The sequence below is a fragment of the Podarcis cretensis genome, assembly GCF_951804945.1.
Source record: "Podarcis cretensis genome assembly, chromosome: 2".
Classification (NCBI taxonomy): domain Eukaryota; kingdom Metazoa; phylum Chordata; class Lepidosauria; order Squamata; family Lacertidae; genus Podarcis; species Podarcis cretensis.
In genome coordinates this window covers 126,850,792-126,867,310 of record NC_137171.1, presented here as the reverse complement: position 1 = coordinate 126,867,310, position 16,519 = coordinate 126,850,792, and the positions used below count along the sequence as shown (strand labels likewise).

Genomic DNA, 16,519 nt, shown 5'->3' with positions numbered 1-16,519 from the left:
GCCACACATCCTGGGAGCAGTAAGAGCCCCATCGGAAACATCCAGCACCGAGGCAGATCTGCGAGGCGTCCTTCTGAATCGCCTTGTGTCCGTCCGCAGGGCACTTTTGAAGCAGGCAGCTGCCCCTGGAAGAACCCTGGGAACTGTAGTTCGCCCCTCGCGGAACTATAACTCCCGACACTTGCAACAAACTGCGGTTCCCAAGGATCTTTGGGTGGGTGAGAATGTGCCTTTAAATGTAGGGTGTGGAAGAGGGGCAGACAAGACCAACTCAGAGGCAAAACCAGAGAATGGTGGAGTCGTAGAATTGGGAGAGGCTCCAAGCGGTCATCTAGTCTAGCCCCCTAGAAATAATCCCTAGCAGTTGGCGACCCAAAAGGAAACGGGTTGAGAAGGAAGAACTTTGCTGTCCTGCCCGCTGACAAATCCCCCTGCCGCTGTCCCAAAAACCCTGCAGGAGAAGCACAGATGTGAACTGGATTATTTATTTCCTTGTAGTATTATTATTATTATTATTATTATTATTATTATAATACCACCCTATACCCGCAGGACTATTTATTCCAGGTATTTATGCACTGCTGAATAGTCATAACATTCTAAGTTTAAAAAAGGGAATTGCAGAGCTGTCGATTTGCAAGGGACCCCAAGAATCATCTAGCCCAATGCAGGAATCTCAGAGCAAAAAAGTTTGCAACGTTTCCCAGAGGTCATCCATCCGAGCCCCGCCCGCGCTCAATGCAAGATGCAGCCACAGCGCCCCCCAATTGCTCCTATCTGTCCTGCAGCCCCTTCCTTTAAATGCCTCCAGAAAAAGGGGCGCCTCCCCACCTGCTTTCCTCTCCCAGGACTTCCCCTCCGCTGCCCCACCAGAAACTCCAGCTCCCCCCGCCCCGCCCCCCCCCCGACGCTCCTGAGCCCCGGGCCGTGATTGTCCAAACGCAATTCTTGTCTCTCGGCCTGAGAGTTGAGTCTGGACATCGCGAGCCGGAGGTTTGATGCCGACAAAGGTCATGGAAGGGCAGAATCGCAGAGCTGGAGGGGACCCCACGAGAGCATCCATCCCAACCCACTGAATTGCGCGGGTCTCAGTGGCAGAGAATGCCGGTTTTGCAAGCGGAAGGTGGGGGGGGGGGCAGCGTTGCTGGTCTGGAGACCGTCCTTTCGTTGGGATTAACAGTTTTAACTGGTTTTTGAATAAACGTGCAAGCAATCGTTCCCTCTCTTGGTTTGGTTGTGTTATTATTTTACTGAGCGGAATGTGCAAAACAATGTTTCCGAAAATGTTAATAAAAATAAAAGGATTACAAAAACAAACCAACATGCAATCTCTCTCTATATGGTGGGGGGCACTAGCTATGAACCGCTCAGAGGGGCTGGAGGAACCCGGTCTGATAGGAGGAGAAGAAATAATAATAAAATTATCATTTAGAAGGAGTATGATTATTGCGGAACCCGAGCGGCGATGGCCCCCCAAATTTAGGGGACTCCCCTAAGTCATCCGGATTCGTGTTCAGCCCCGCGTCAAACCTGTTTTGGGGCCCGAGAGCGTTCAAGATTGGGAGCAACGGACTGCCTCTGAGCATGCACAGAGTTCTTTCCCCGCAGGGCTTAGGGCGCCCCACCAGCCAGACCCAAAGCGGGGAGAGGGAGCCAAGTCCTTTGCAAAAATGCCGTCCCAAATAGGGGTTTGCTTTCCCCAAGCCCAACTCTGCGCCCCCCTGAGCAGAGAGGGGGCTGGGACCTTTGGGGAGGGGTGGGATAGCCGGCTGCTCGAGGAGCCGCACAAGGCAGCGGACCCCCCCCCTTCCCGCCCCCTATAATCCTTGCCCAGGCCCCTTTCAGTGGGGACAATGGGGCAGGCAGAGCCTGGGTGGTCTCCCCGGCCCCTTTCAAACTAGCTGTCAGTGTTAGCCAAAGACGCCCTGCCAAGCCTCTCTGGGGCTGCGCTTCCTTCCCCACAGATTTTTCTCTGGGGTCGGTGGGGGTGGGGGGCGCCTGTCAGTCTGTCTTCCTCCCCACAACCCGCCACTTGCGCTCTTTCTGGAAGCGATGATTTGCCGCAGACGGTTTCTGTTCTTGCCGCAGAATAAGGCGCACGGAAATGGGCAAGCCTCCGGGTGACACAGGTCTCTTCTTCAGCCAGAGAGAGAGAGAGAGAGGATATCTGACCAGACAGAAGCCGGCCCAAGCCTGCACCACGCACCCACCACAAAATTCTGGGAACCGTAGTTCATGAAGGGCACTGAGAATGGCAGATCTTCATTCCTGGGGTGTAGCTTTCAAACACTACGCCGCGGGGCTTGTGTTCAGATTGGCCAGGCCAAATCTCCCCAGACCCCGGCTGCCGTTTAATCAAGGCCTGCTGGACTACAACTCCCGACAACCGGCGCCCCCAATGATGGGAATTGTAGTCTGTGATCACCCCCAGCGTTTCACAGATGGCAACCAGGCGCCAGGACTGGGAAGAAGAAGCAGCAGCCACAAGCTCAGCTCTTGCCTCCCCCTCCTCCAAAATGGGACCCCCCAGCCGTTATCCGGTTCCATCAGAATGAGAGACGCACACAAATCTGCGAGCTTTCGGATGCCACAAGTCTCTTCTTTAGCCGGGGTTCCGGAACTGGAATATCAATAGGTAATGTGTGAAACGTGCAGGGAAGTAATGAAAGAATCAATTGAATAATGATTAAACTACAACAACACAACAACAAGATGGAAGAAGTTAAAAAAAAAATATATTGAGATCACACATGGGTGAAGGGGAGTGGGGAATTTATAAAAATGTCTAACATAATATTTCTAATTGCGTTGCATTTATATATAGCAAGGAGAAGTCTCTAGCAATTAGGTATATTTTAATTTTAATCTAGTCAGCTATGTAATAGGCTTATGTTACGAAACGAATGTGGATTTTGAATTTGATGTTTGTAATTCTTTTTCGGTTTTGGAATAAAGTTTAAATAATAATAATAATGTCTCTTCTTTAGCCGAAAGAAAGGAACAAGAGGATTTCACATCAGACAGAAGCAGTGTTCTTGCCTTGCATCTCAAGAAGATTTCTGACACACTTATCTGGGGAGGGGGGTGTTGTTAAGGTGTTGTTGTTGTTTAGTCATTAGTCGTGTCTGACTCTTCTGACCCCCTGACCAGAGCACACCAGGCCCTCCTGTCTTCCACTGCCCCCCGCAGTTTGGTCAAACTCATGTTGGTAGCTTCGAGAACACTGTCCCACCATCTCGTCCTCTGTCGTCCCCTTCTCCTTGCGCCCTCCATCTTTCCCAACATCAGGGTCTTTTCCAGGGAGTCTTCTCTTCTCATGAGGTGGCCAAAGTCTTGGAGCCTCAGCTTCAGGATCTGTCCTTCCAGTGAGCACTCAGGGCTGGTTTCCTCCAGAATGGAGAGGTTTGATTTTCTTGCAGTCCATGGGACTCTCAAGAGTCTCCTCCAGCACCAGAATTCAAAAGCATCCATTCTTTGGCGATCTGCCTTCTTTATGGTCCAGCTCTCACTTCCATACATCACTACTGGGAAAACCTTGGCTTTAACTATACGGACCTTTGTTGGCAAGGTGATGTCTCTGCTTTTTAAGATGCTGTCCAGGTTTGTCATTGCTTTTCTCCCAAGGAACAGGCGTCTTTTAATTTCGTGGCTGCTGTCACCATCTGCAGTGATCTCTCACCGCCTCCATTTCTTCCCCTTCTATTTGCCAGGAGGTGATGGGTAACCACCCCCAGCCCAGTTTGACCTCCCTATATTTCCCTCTCCCCTCCATCCATCAAAATGTCGCACATCAAAAACTTCCCTGAACAGGGTTCCTTGACAGACGGCCGTCCAAATTCAGGCAAAAATTCAGGAAAGCCTGCCCAGATATTTGGAAAGTAGGCATTATTATTATTATTATTAGTTACAGGTAGGTAGCCGTGTTGGTCTGCCGTAGTCAAAACAAAATTAAAAAAAAATTCCTTCCAGTAGCACCTTAGAGACCAAGTTTGTTATTGGTACCTGCAGGTATCAGGGCGGTTCAGAAGATAAAATTACCCAACCCCCCCCCCCAAAACCCACACAGATTACATAATCAAAATAAAAACAGGGACAACCCAATAACCCGCCCCCACCCCAAATAAATCTGTTTTTGGCCGACTGTTATTTCAACTTTTCAAAAGTGCCAAGTTGTCACAGTTGTTTCACTTCATTGATCATCTCATTAACCTTATTGATAATCAATTTTCTTCTTTTTGTGTGTCTGATCTGACTCTGTGCACGATTGTAATCACGTGCTTTTTATTTTTTCCAATAAAGAATATGTGTTTTAAAATTGATAGTCTTATGGTCCTTTTCTGTAAGCCGCTTTGAGGTTTTCCGCGGTCAAGCGGTTTATGGTTTTTCCTAAATAAATCGCAAGCACGTAAGTAATTAAGTAAAAATAAGTAAGTCAAAGCACATCTCTTCTGCTTTTGATTATGCTCAAGGCTTCTTCATCCTTTTCGCCCGTCATGTCAATATTTCCGGCGAGCCGCTCGGAGGCTGAGTCACAAATCGAGCGGAAAAAGAAGCAGAAGGAGGCCGGGGGGAGATCGCGTCGCGGGGGGTTGGGATGGATGACCCCTGGGGGTCCCATCTACAATTCTGCGATCCAATGAAAAGCGTCGCTTAAAACCTGCCCCAAGTGACCCGGGATGGATCCATCCCCGGCGCAGGCTGCTGTCCACCCGGGGAAGCTGTCTTTGGGGGTGGGGGGTCGGCCCCCTTGAAGTGGGGGGCGGGGTGTGTGCCCTCCTTCCTCTCTTCTGGCCCCTTTCCGCCCCCAGCCAGCCACCCCACCGGGGCAGCTCCCGGGCTGCACCGGACGAGCAGCCGCCTGCCTGCCTGTCCCGGGCGGGCGGGGGAGGCGGGGAGACCCCCTTCTCTCTTTCGTGCTCTGTGACGTCAGCGCGGGGGCGGGGAGAGGAAGTGACGCGGCCTCGGAGGTTCCCACCCTCTCCCGCCTCCGGAGGAGGAGAAGGAGGAGGAAGAAGAAGACGAAGGAGACGGAGAGGCGCCTCCGGGGATCCCGGGGATCCCAGCAGGTAGGGGGATCCCCCTCTCAGAGTGGGGGGGGCAGAGGGAGCCCCGGAGCCCCTCCCTGGGGGGCGGAGGGGTCTGGGGGGCGCCCCCGTCCTGCCCCCAAAGGAGAGCCGAGCGCGCCTCCCTTCCAGCCCCGGAGCCCCTGGGCTGCAACGCTGCTCCCATCCGGGGCTGGTTTGTGTGTCCCATCCGCCCTTTGGCAAAGGACTGGGGGGTCTCTGAGCACGTGCAGAGTGCAGCTCCGAATCTTCCCTCCCCACTCCCGTTCCCCCGCTTGGTGAAGTTTGACGGAAGGGGGAGGGGGGTGGGGTTACCCCTGAGCACGTGCAGAGTCCGAGTGCGCGCGCTTATCTTTCATATACAGACGTATCGCAAGAGTTCGTTGCCGCTTGATCTGTAGACAGAACGGCGGCAGCAACCTCAGGATGGTTTGCGCAGAAATTAATAACAACATCCTAGAATCATGGAACGGTGTGGTTGGGACGGATATCCTGAGGGTCATCTAAGCCAACCCCCCGTAACGCAGGGGTTTTTTTTTTGTCCGACGTGGGGCTCGAACCCACAGCTCTGAGATCTGTCAAACAGAAGAATGAACAGCGTTAATCTGAGACTTTCAAAAAGTGGGAGTAGCAAGAGGAGGAGCAGTGCCTCTGAGCATGCACAGAGGACCAAGGGGTTAGGGGTAAGCCCCTTTGTGGCCTGCGACCGGAGAATGCTGGTTTGCACACACATACAAACACCCCAGGTTCAAACCCTGCTTGCCGTGCTAGCTTAAAAATTATCAGTATCGTGGGAGCAACCCCCCTCCCCGTTTTTGGACAAGTCCAAAGAAACCCAGAGGGGCTGCCAGGCTGGCAATCCCCGCTGTGCCTGGCTTGGTACATTCCCAGCTCTGTGCGCTGGTCCTGCTTTTGCACTCCGCTCCCTTCCACTTCTGGGCTTCTTCTTCCTGTTTGGGGCTGGGCTCTCGCAGGGCCGGGGTTGGACTGGATGACCCTCGGGTCCCCTTCCGACCCGGCGGCTCTCTGAGAATTTAAACTGCGCTTCTCTTCTTTCCTGCCTTGAACCCTGCAGTCCGCCATGGCGACACCGGCCAACGTGCAGAGTGCCAGCAAGACCTGGGAGCTCAGCCTGTACGAACTTCACCGGACGCCGCAGGTGAGGAGGAGGAGGAGGAGGAAGAGCAGGCCTGAGGCCAGGGGGGTGGGCCTGGTTTGGGGCAGGGGCCGCAAGGGACCTTGGAAGTGCCCCCTTTCTCTTGACCTTCCCCGCCCCTCAAATATCCAGGTCTGGTGGGAAGATCTTCTAAGTCTCTCTCCAGGTTCCAGATTTAAGGGGATCACAAATTCGGTAGGAGTTTTTGTAAAAAAAATTTTAAAATTGCCCTCCGTTTGTTTTCTTCTAGGTATTTATTTGTACTTTGCTAGAGGAATAAACACAATTCGCAGGGCATCTTGCACTGATGTGCTTCCTGCTAAGAAGTTTTATTACTTCTTATCTTTAAGGGTTTCTACACTATTTAATAAGTTGTACGCTGTCCTGGGCGTTTGTGTGTAGGAAACCGACAAGTCTCTCTGACTTGCCCAAATCCTTTGTTTATATTTATTTCTCTCTGCACTGCTGTTTTGGTTTTTTTACTCATTCTCTGTTGCATTTTTGCGCTCGTGCTGATCGTTTTATATGCTGTCTGCTGCCTGGAGATTTTGGAAGCATTAAATCAAGCGGTTCGCAAATGCTTTGGCATGAATAGATTCATAATAATAGATTCTCAAGCTTTTCCAGCAAAAAAAAACTGGGGTGGTTGCCGGTGGGCTTCTGGAATCATAGAGTCGTAGTGTTGGAATCTCAGCTGAATTGTAGAATTGTTGAGCTGGGAGGGGGACCCCAGCGGTCATCTAGATCAACCCGCTGCAAGGCCAGCCACACTCCCATTTTGCTCAGCTCTCTCTTTTTCAGGAGGCCGTGATGGACGGGACGGAGATTGCCGTCTCCCCACGAAGCCTCCACAGCGAGCTGATGTGCCCCATCTGCCTTGACATGCTCAAGCACACCATGACCACAAAGGAGTGCCTGCACCGATTCTGCTCCGACTGCATCGTGACGGCCCTGCGGAGCGGGTGCGTGGGGCCTGGGGGGGTGGCATTCAGGGGGGCGGCAGAGAGGCAGGTCCCAGGAAGGCCCGTCCCGAGTTCCCGCAAGTGAGCTGGTCCCAAGCTGTCTGGGGTTAGTTGTGAATCTGGCCCGACTACAAATGGGTACCTGGTCCGAAATCTGTGCCTGACAGTTGCATTTCTCTTGAAGCAACAGTTAAATATATATATATATATATACAGTCATACTTTGGGTTACAGATACTTTAGGTTGTGTTTTTTCAGGTTACAGACCCTCCGAAACCTGGAAGTACTGGAACGGGTTACGTCCGGGTTTCGGGGGTCGCACATGCACAGATGGGCTAAATTGCGCTTTGCACATGCGCGGAAGCGCCAAATCACAACCCGTGCGAGTGCAGACGTGCCACTCCAGGTTGCAAACATGTACCCCGCACGGATCACATCCGCAACCCGAGCGTCCACTGCAAATTAAAACTTAGTTGCTAACATATAACCTAAAATTATCATTTAAGGCCTCAGTCATTATGATGGCGCAGCTTGTTCTCCAGGTTTTATGGCAATCGCACAGAATTTGGCCACCCATAACGTGACCACAGGATCATTGTCCCCTACCAGGGATTTTAGACATCGGATTCATTTGGAGATTTTTCATACAAACCGAGCGTATCTCCCCGTAGAAATGGCAGCGTAACAAGGCACGACAGTTTCTACCTCCATCCAGCCGCAGGGGCGGTCTCGTTCCGCGTATTATGGGTTACCCTCGAATCTGCCCTGCAATAAGGCACATGGCAGCATGTTGAATCTAGCGAGGGTAAATGACCGTCTGTATTTGGGTATTTGTAATTTTGACAAATAATTTGCTGGGATCATAGAATCATAGAATCATAGAGTTGGAAGAGACCACAAGGCCCATCGAGTCCAACCCCCTGCCAAGCAGGAAACACCATCAGAGCACTCCTGACATATGGTTGTCAAGCCTCTGCTTAAAGACCTCCAAAGAAGGAGACTCCACCACACTCCTGGGCAGCAAATTCCACTGTCAAACAGCTCTTACTGTCAGGAAGTTCTTCCTAATGTTTAGGTGGATAAATCCTCTCCCATTATCTTTTATTGCTGGGTGTTTATTCATCTCACGCACGCGGCACGAAGCAACGGGAAGCAGCAGCTCTTACCGCCAGAAAAGTTTTTTCCTGATGTTGCGCCATAATAATAATAATAATAATAATAATAATAATAATGAATTTAATTTATACACTGCCCAGCCAAGACCGGGCTCAGGGCGGCTAACACCAAATATAAAAACAATTGATTAGAATACAGCTTAAAAAACAAAATTAAAATACAACATTAAAACATTAAAATGCAGCCTCATTTCAGTGGAACTCAAATCAAAAACTTTTTGGAGATGAAAACGTCAAGTCTTCACCAAGGCTAACTATCCAGACTGGTCCTACGTGGGCCAGAAAAAAGCCAGGGAAGCCCCCAAATAGGAGTTCCAACACAGAAGGAGAAAGGAAAAAAAGAAAAGAAAATCCCCTTTCTTTTAACTCGAAGCCACGGGTTCAAGTCCTACCCTCTCTAAAGCAAGGCGTTCCAAGCGCTGCAGCCCCGCAACCCTTTCTTGCTGCTTCCTTGATTTTGGTTTCCCGGTTTCCTCCGCCGCAGGAACAAGGAGTGTCCGACCTGCCGCAAGAAGCTGGTCTCCAAGCGCTCCCTGCGCCCCGACCCAAACTTTGACGCCCTCATCTCCAAGATCTACCCCAGCCGGGATGAGTACGAGGCGCACCAAGACCGTGTCCTGGCCAAGCTCAACCGCCTGCACAACCAGCAGGCCCTGCGCAGCAGCATGGAGGAGGGGCTCAAGATGCAGGCCATGAACAGGTACGGGGGCTCAGGCTGGGGGGGGGGGCGGTCTCCTGCCCGGACCCCGAGAGAGATCCACATCCTCTCGAGATTCGCAGCCAGATCCCTTTCGGATCTCCTCTGGGTCTTCCCAGCGCAACCTTGTTATTTGGGACCACATGTCTGGAGGTGGTTGGAGGATGGATTGTGGGTAACAGATTGAGGTTGAATCCTGACAAGACAGAAGTACTGTTCTTGGGGGACAGGAGGCGGGCCGGTGTGGGGGACTCCCTGGTCCTGAATGGGGTAACTGTGCCCCTGAAGGACCAGGTGCGCAGCCTGGGGGTCATTCTGGACTCACAGCTGTCCATGGAGGCGCAGGTCAATTTTGTGTCCAGGGCAGCTGTTTATCAGCTCCATCTGGTACGCAGGACGAGACCCTCCCTGCCTGAGGACTGTCTGGCCAGAGTGGTGCATGCTCTGGTTATCTCCCACTTGGACTACTGCAACGCACTCTACGTGGGGCTGCCTTTGAAGGTGACTCGGAAACTGCAACTAATCCAGAATGCGGCAGCCAGACTGGTGACTGGGAGCGGCCGCCGGGACCACATAACACCGGTCTTGAAAGACCTACATTGGCTCCCAGTACGTTTCCGAGCACAATTCAAAGTGTTGGTGCTGACCTTGAAAGCCCTAAACGGCCTTGGTCCAGTATACCTGAAGGAGCGTCTTCACCTACATCGTTCTGCCCGGATGCTGAGGTCCAGCACTGAGGGCCTTCTGGCGGTTCCCTCACTGCGAGAAGCCAAGTTACAGGGAACCAGGCAGAGGGCCTTCTCGGTGGTGGCGCCTGCCCTGTGGAACGCCCTCCCACCAGATGTCAAAGAGAAAAACAACTACCAGACTTTTAGAAGACATCTGAAGGCAGCCCTCTTTAGGGAAGCTTTTAATGTTTAATAGGTAATTTTATTTTAGTGTTCTCTTGGAAGCCGCCCAGAGTGGCTGGGGAAACCCAGCCAGATGGGCGGGGTATAAATAATAAATTCTTCTTCTTCTTCTTCTTCTTCTTCTTCTTCTTCTTCTTCTTCTTCTTCTTCTTCTTTTACAAAATCTACTGGCACATTTGGAAAGCTAAACAGGGTCCAGTTTGGTTTCAAATTGGATGGGGGGGTTGTGTTGAAATCCCTGCTTTATAGGGGGTTGGAGTAGATGACCTTTGGGGTCCCTTCCAACTCTACGATTCCATGATTCTGTAGGATTCCAAAAACAGCTGTAACCTCCCCTTCTGCCTTTTTTTTTTTTTTTGCAGATGTGGATGGAATTTGCAAGCTCGTTTATTTATTTAATTTATTTATGATTTATTTCTTCCGAAAGGAGCTCCAGAGGGTGGGGGAGAGGGAGGGGCATCGAAATGGCAAAAACGATTCCGATGAAAATGCCATAAATAAACATGTAGAAACAAACCAGCATTTTGAGCATCTGGATTGATTTCAAAGTAACCCCACCTGATTTTGGGGTTGACACGCTGCAGGCAGATGCTGAGTAGATGGGGGGGGTATATATTTAATTTCATTTAGCAGGACTGCTGCTTAATGAATAAAAGTCCCTTACGTCGTCTTCATGCAATAGTATGATGCATTCATTAAAAATAAAAAACCAGTGGCTGGGAGTAAACAGGGTGAAGCTGACAATAATATTATGAAAAGAGAGACTAAAAGCAAAAGACAGGCACATTTCTGCAATTGCTATAGGGGATTATTTCTTAAAATGCCGTGCAGATTATTTCTTCGTTCACTTTCATAAATGCTTAAGTATATCCTCCAGAGAAAACAATTTCCAGGGTGTCTGGAGTGAAGATTATTAGGTGTGTTTTGTGCCAAGAAACTCGACTTCTTCTGCTTCCGACTGTAAATTGCTTGATTTTAATATTTCTATGCTGAGGCCACTTTCCCTGGGATCTAGTGCTGAGAGGAGGTGCTTAGGAAATCTAATAATAGAGGAATTATTATTATTATTATTATTATTATTATTATTATTACCCAGACGTGTAGAATCATAGGATGGTAGGCTTGGAACGCACACCAGGGTTCAATCTAGCCTGGAATGTCAGCTAGCAACAGTAGCAGCAGCAGCAATAATAATTATTATTCATAGATTTCTTTAAAGGCGTTGTAAGCGGGATCATGTGGTGATGTTTTGATTGTAATTACCTGTATTCTTAATCTCTCTCTCACTCACACATACACACACACACACAAGTGTTTAATAGCTTTTTCTCTATTGTCTTTTCTATGATGTTTTCCAGTTTTTCTATCTTATCTGTAAACTGCCCTGAGTCCATTCTGGGGAATAATAACAATAACAATATATATATATATATATATATATATATATATATATATTCATTTATTCATTTATTCATTCATTCATACATACATACATACATACATACATACCCCGCACATTTGGCTGGGTTTCCCCAGCCACTCTGGGTAGCTTCCAACAAAATATTAAAATACTGTAATGCATCAAACATTAAAAGCTTCCCTAAACAGGGCTGCCTTCAGATGTTTTCTAAAAGCCTGGTGATATTATTAATATAATTATTAATATAATCAATTATTAATTAATATTAATTAATTAATATAATTAATTAATAATAATGCAAGATTAATAATGTGCAAGAGAAATCCTTGTTGTCCTTTGGCCACACTTTCTTCTTCCAACCAGCTTTGGGGAATCCTATAAACCTGTGTCCTTTAATAGACCATATATTTATCCTTTTAATGCTTAGTTGTTTTTTAACGGCTGCTCTCCCACCCCAATGTTTTTTAGCTCTTTCTGCTTTGGGTCTGAGCTGCCCTGAGTCCCTGCCAGGGAAAGAGGCAGAGTAGAAAGGAACATAACCATAACTGTACAATGGAATCATGAGGCAGGGAGTTCCGCCTGAGCTTTTGCTAGTTTTATTCGGTTGGTGTGTGACGCTCCCGCCTCTTTCCTCCAGGGGGCAGCGTGCCCGGAAGCACCCCCAGGAGTCGGACAACACCACCTTCAGCGGGGCGGAGGACAACTGCGACAGCCGCTCTCACCTCAGCAACGCCTCAGCCCCCAGCCAGATTGAGGCCGGGCCGAGCTGCAAGCGCTCCCGGGCCTCGGACGAGTCGTGCGCCGAGCCGGAGACCTCGCACGAGGGGGGCCGCCGGAGCCCCGAGCCAGGGGCCGAGCCCGGCAGCAGCGAGATCGAATTGGTCTTCCGGCCCCACCCCGTCCTGGTGGAGAAGGGAGCCTACGCCCAGACCAGGTGAGCGGGGGGCAGTGGGGAACCCTCCTGACCCGTCCAGGGGGGGTTTGCGAGCACACCCACCCCAGTGGGAAGCCACCTTGGGCGCTGGGGAAGGTTGCTGGGGGGTCATTGGGCTGGAAGGGACCCCCGGGGGTTATCCCGGTGGCTGGGGAAGCCCAGCCAGATGGGTGGGGTATGTTAACGGAGAAATGTTAACAGGAAGACCAGAGCAAAACAGCAATCAGTAGGCTTGGTCTTGATTGAAGACTGTCACAACAGGACTCCCACCTGCCACAAGGTGGAACAAGATGGAAGCCCCGAACAAGAGAGACCCCAAACTTTTATTAGCTGCTCATCCCCATGTTATGGGGTGCGGTTCGCGCTGTGGGTTAAACCACAGAGCCTAGGGCTTGCCAATCAGAAGGTCGGCGGTTCGAATCCCCGCGACGGGGTGAGCTCCCGTTGCTCGGTCCCTGCTCCTGCCAACTTAGCAGTTCCAAAGCACGTCAGAGTGCAAGTAGATAAATAGGTACCGCTCCGGCGGGGAAGGTAAACGGCGTTTCTGTGCACTGCTCTGGTTCGCCAGAAGCGGCTTAGTCATGCTGGCCACATGACCCAGAAGCTGTACGCCGGCTCCCTCGGCCAATAAAGCGAGATGAATGCCACAACCCCATAGTCGGCCACGACTGGACCTAATGGTCCAGGTCCCTTTACCTTAATCCCCATGTTACACCTCCCCAATCTACATCACTAATACATCACGGTTACATCATGAAAGGGGAGGTCTGGTGGCAGGAATCTGAGCATCCTGGACCCTGCCCCATGGTTCTCCTTGCCCTCCACCAAACACCCATCAAGTGTAACAAGAGAGATATTTTCATTTCCCTGTTTCCCAGCCAAGTTCATTACACCCTTTTGTCTTCATCTGGGTTTGTTATTTCTGGAATGGCCACCTGTCTGGCACTCAGGTATCAGGATGTCAGGAATTATCCCTCAGGCAGAGGGGCTGCTGAGTAGTTGAGCTCACATGTCTATACAAATTTCTGAAGTTTTCCCAGTGAGCCAGAGACATTTATCAGTGAATAGGTACATTTGGTATCGTGCAGCAGAGGCCCTTTGAACAGATAGGAAGAAACTGTGACCAGGTGTTTTGTGGGGACAAATCACAAAAGTCACAAAAGCAATGGTGCTGATTTTGGTAGTGGGCTGCACGTTGCTGGAGGGGCAACCCCCCCAACCTATACATAAATTCCTGCAACAGGCATAAATAAATTATTATTATTATTACAGGGAAGCTTTTAATGGATGTATTTTAATATTTTGTTGGAAGCCGTCCAGAGTGGCTGGGGAAGCCCAGCCAGATGGGCAGGGTATAAATAATATATTATTATTATTATTATTATTATTATTATTATTATTATTATTATTATTATTATCCAGTCCTACCCCCAGCCCAGCCTCTCGTTTCAGCACCTCCAAGGAAGAGGAGCCCACCGCCAAGTCCTAAGACCCCCCCTCCACCCCACAACTTCCTCCCCGCGCCCCTAACTCTGCCTCCCCCTCCCCGCCAGGTACGTCAAGACCACGGCCAACGCCACGGTGGACCACCTCTCCAAATACCTGGCCCTGCGCATCGCCCTGGAAGAGGCACCGGGGGCCGGGGCCGAAGCCCCCGCCCTGGAGGATGTCAGCGAGAAGCAGTACACCATCTACATCACCACGGCTGGGGGGGCCTTCACGGTAATAGCCGGCCAGGGGAGGGGGTGCCGGACATTGACGGGGAGGGTCTCCCCCCACCCCGAGGGATGAAGGGTGTTGCACCCCGCAGGCCGAGGGGGTTCTGGGTTCGAGGCCCCGTAGCAGAGACGGAACCAGTTGCTGCCTGCTTGGGCAGGTTGAGCTTCCCTGGGGGAGGAGCTTTTTTTGGGGGGGGTGTCCCAGGATCAGGGTTTTCCTTCACCTAGACAGGCTACTTTATTTGATACGATGCAATAAGAGCATAGAAATATATTTCGCATTTAATCCGTATACCGTTTGCCTAAGCAGGTTTCTGTTCAGCCGCCGGCGGGTTGCCAGTGCAGATGGGGGAATCTCATATTTTGCCAGTCTATTTTTTGGGTGGTGGTGGGGAAATAATTTTTATTTGCAGAACTATAACATTACAAAACGCATATCCATATTTAGAGATTTCTCTGAATCTCTGGACCCCATGTGTCCTTTCGTCAACCTTTCCAACTGCATATTATCCCATAGAATCCATGTTTTACATCTCTCCGTCTTGCCCATGATAATTACATTTTGCCAATCTCATTATGTTGCGACCCCCCCCCCCCGAGATCTACAGGCACAGGGCGGCATGCAGATTTAATAATGAAAATAAAAAAAGAACATTTCTGCAGGGAAACGGCCTGCCCTCACTGCAAGCTGACAGCCATAGCGGTCCGCTTTTCCCTTTCCTTGCGAGGAATCCTATTCAGTATAAGAGAATTTCCCTTTAAAAAAGGGAAACGTTGACAGCTATGCTGATAGCCCCCCTGCCCGTCTGTGGTGAAAGGGGGCAGAAGGGGGGGGGGCTTCTCTTACTTCTGCACTCCCAATGCCGCCTCCTCTCCTTTTTCCCCGCAGACCCTGAACGGATCCGTCACGCTGGAGCTGGTGAACGAGAAGTACTGGAAGCTGAGCAAGCCCCTCGAGCTGTACTATGCCCCCACCAAGGAGCAGAAATGAGGGCCGAGACCCCCCCCACAAGACTGTTGGGCTAACAGCCAAAGAGGGGGGCACCGGCATGCCCCCCCCCCGCCACGGGGACTCGGACGAGGAAGACGAGGAGGAGGAGGAGGAGGAGGAGGAGGAGGAGGGAGATGAAAGCGCTTTGCAAGGGGTGGGGGGGTGCCGAAATGGCTGAAACTGCTCCCTCCCCACTCCACCGCTTCCGGCACACTTAGCCCCCCCACCCACCCAGCAAGGACTGATGCCCCCCCCCAAAGAAGGCTGGGGGTGAGGGAGCGCAATGGCATCCCACCCCTCTCTGTTTTGGCTTCTCCAAAGGACGGGTGCCCCCTCCCTGAGCAGGGATGATTGGGGGGGGCGCCTTGCAATGGTGGGGGGCAAGATGGGGTGCTGCTGCTGCTGCTGCTGCTGCTTGGACCAGATGTTTCTCTCTGGCCTTTTTACAGCTGTTATCTCTCCCCCCCTTTTTTGTGGAATTTAATTCATCAAGGAGTTTTTTTGCCTCTTTGAAAGACTGAAGCCTCTCTCTCTCTCTCACTAGGAGGTGGGGCAGGGCCAGGTGGGCATTCAGACCCCACAATCCCAAAATTGTAGGTCTGCAAGGGAACCCCAGAGGTCATCTAGCCCAACCCCGCACAATGCAGGAATATGCAGCTGTTCCTTAAGGGGCTGGAACCTGCAACCTTGCTGTATCTACCTTGAAAGCCTTTGCCTTACCTGGGCGGTTGGAGCCCCTACCCCTGCCTTGTAATCCGGCAGGTATCTGCCATGTGAGGTTTTGAGCAAAGGGCCCCTCCTCACCCCTTCTCTCTCTCGGGCCTCTGGCAAACTCCGGGAAATCTCAAGTTGCTAGATCTCAAGGAACTGGATTTTTTTTTCTTCCTGTGCTCACTACTCCAAAAAGAACCGCAGTATAGCCAGATCAAATAATAACACAACACAGGAGACGGTTCCCTTTTTTGTGTGTGTGTGTCCCCACCCCAAATGCTGTGTTAAGGTGTGGAAAATTGCAGTTTAATGAAAATTGCAACGGCAGCTGTGTTGGACACCTGCTTGGAAGGGCGAAGGGTCCGGCAGGGACGCAGCCCTGTGGCTCAAGGGGCAGGACACCTGCTTGCACTGCAGAACGGAGGCCCCGGGTTCAAACTCTATCGCAGACGTCAACACACACTCTGTGCTTGTGAGCTTAGCAGCCGCAAAGGAACATTTCTCCCCCCTAAAAAAGAATATTTTAAAAACTGAGCTGCCCGTTTGGTTCTGGAAACGGCTCTGGGACTCCTTTTAAAAACCCCTTCTGCTTAGGAAAGGCAGCAGGATGCAGTTGGTTGAGGGTGGGGTGGAGGCCTCCGTAGCTGAGTGGTTCTGGGTTCAAATCCTGCCGGTGGCATCTGCAAGCAGGGCTGCCGAAAGCACAAAACTTGCCTGGAATTCTGGAGTGTCAGAATTGGCTGCCGGTCAGAGTGCGCAGCACTGAGCGGCAAGGACCCCA

The 16,519-nt window shown here is 50.9% G+C and overlaps 1 protein-coding gene across 1 annotated transcript; it reads left to right on the top strand.

Moving 5' to 3' along the window:
- The first annotated feature begins 4,920 nt into the window (after positions 1-4,920).
- On the top strand, positions 4,921-15,542 carry RING1 (ring finger protein 1). Its single transcript, XM_079967783.1, has 7 exons — positions 4,921-5,066; positions 6,139-6,222; positions 7,021-7,181; positions 8,841-9,056; positions 12,022-12,318; positions 13,872-14,040; positions 14,926-15,542. The coding sequence occupies exons 2-7, from the start codon at positions 6,145-6,147 to the stop codon at positions 15,025-15,027; spliced, it is 1,023 nt and encodes a 340-aa protein (XP_079823909.1). The 5' UTR covers positions 4,921-5,066; positions 6,139-6,144; the 3' UTR covers positions 15,028-15,542.
- Positions 15,543-16,519: the final 977 nt, after the last annotated feature.

Coding starts and splice junctions, on each gene's coding strand:
- RING1 (XM_079967783.1), top strand. CDS start 6,145: ATGGCGACACCGGCCAACGTGCAGAGTGCCAGCAAGACCTGGGAGCTC. Junction 9,057..12,021: donor AAGATGCAGGCCATGAACAG/GTACGGGGGCTC, acceptor TCTTTCCTCCAG/GGGGCAGCGTGCCCGGAAGC. Junction 14,041..14,925: donor CGGCTGGGGGGGCCTTCACG/GTAATAGCCGGC, acceptor TTTTCCCCGCAG/ACCCTGAACGGATCCGTCAC.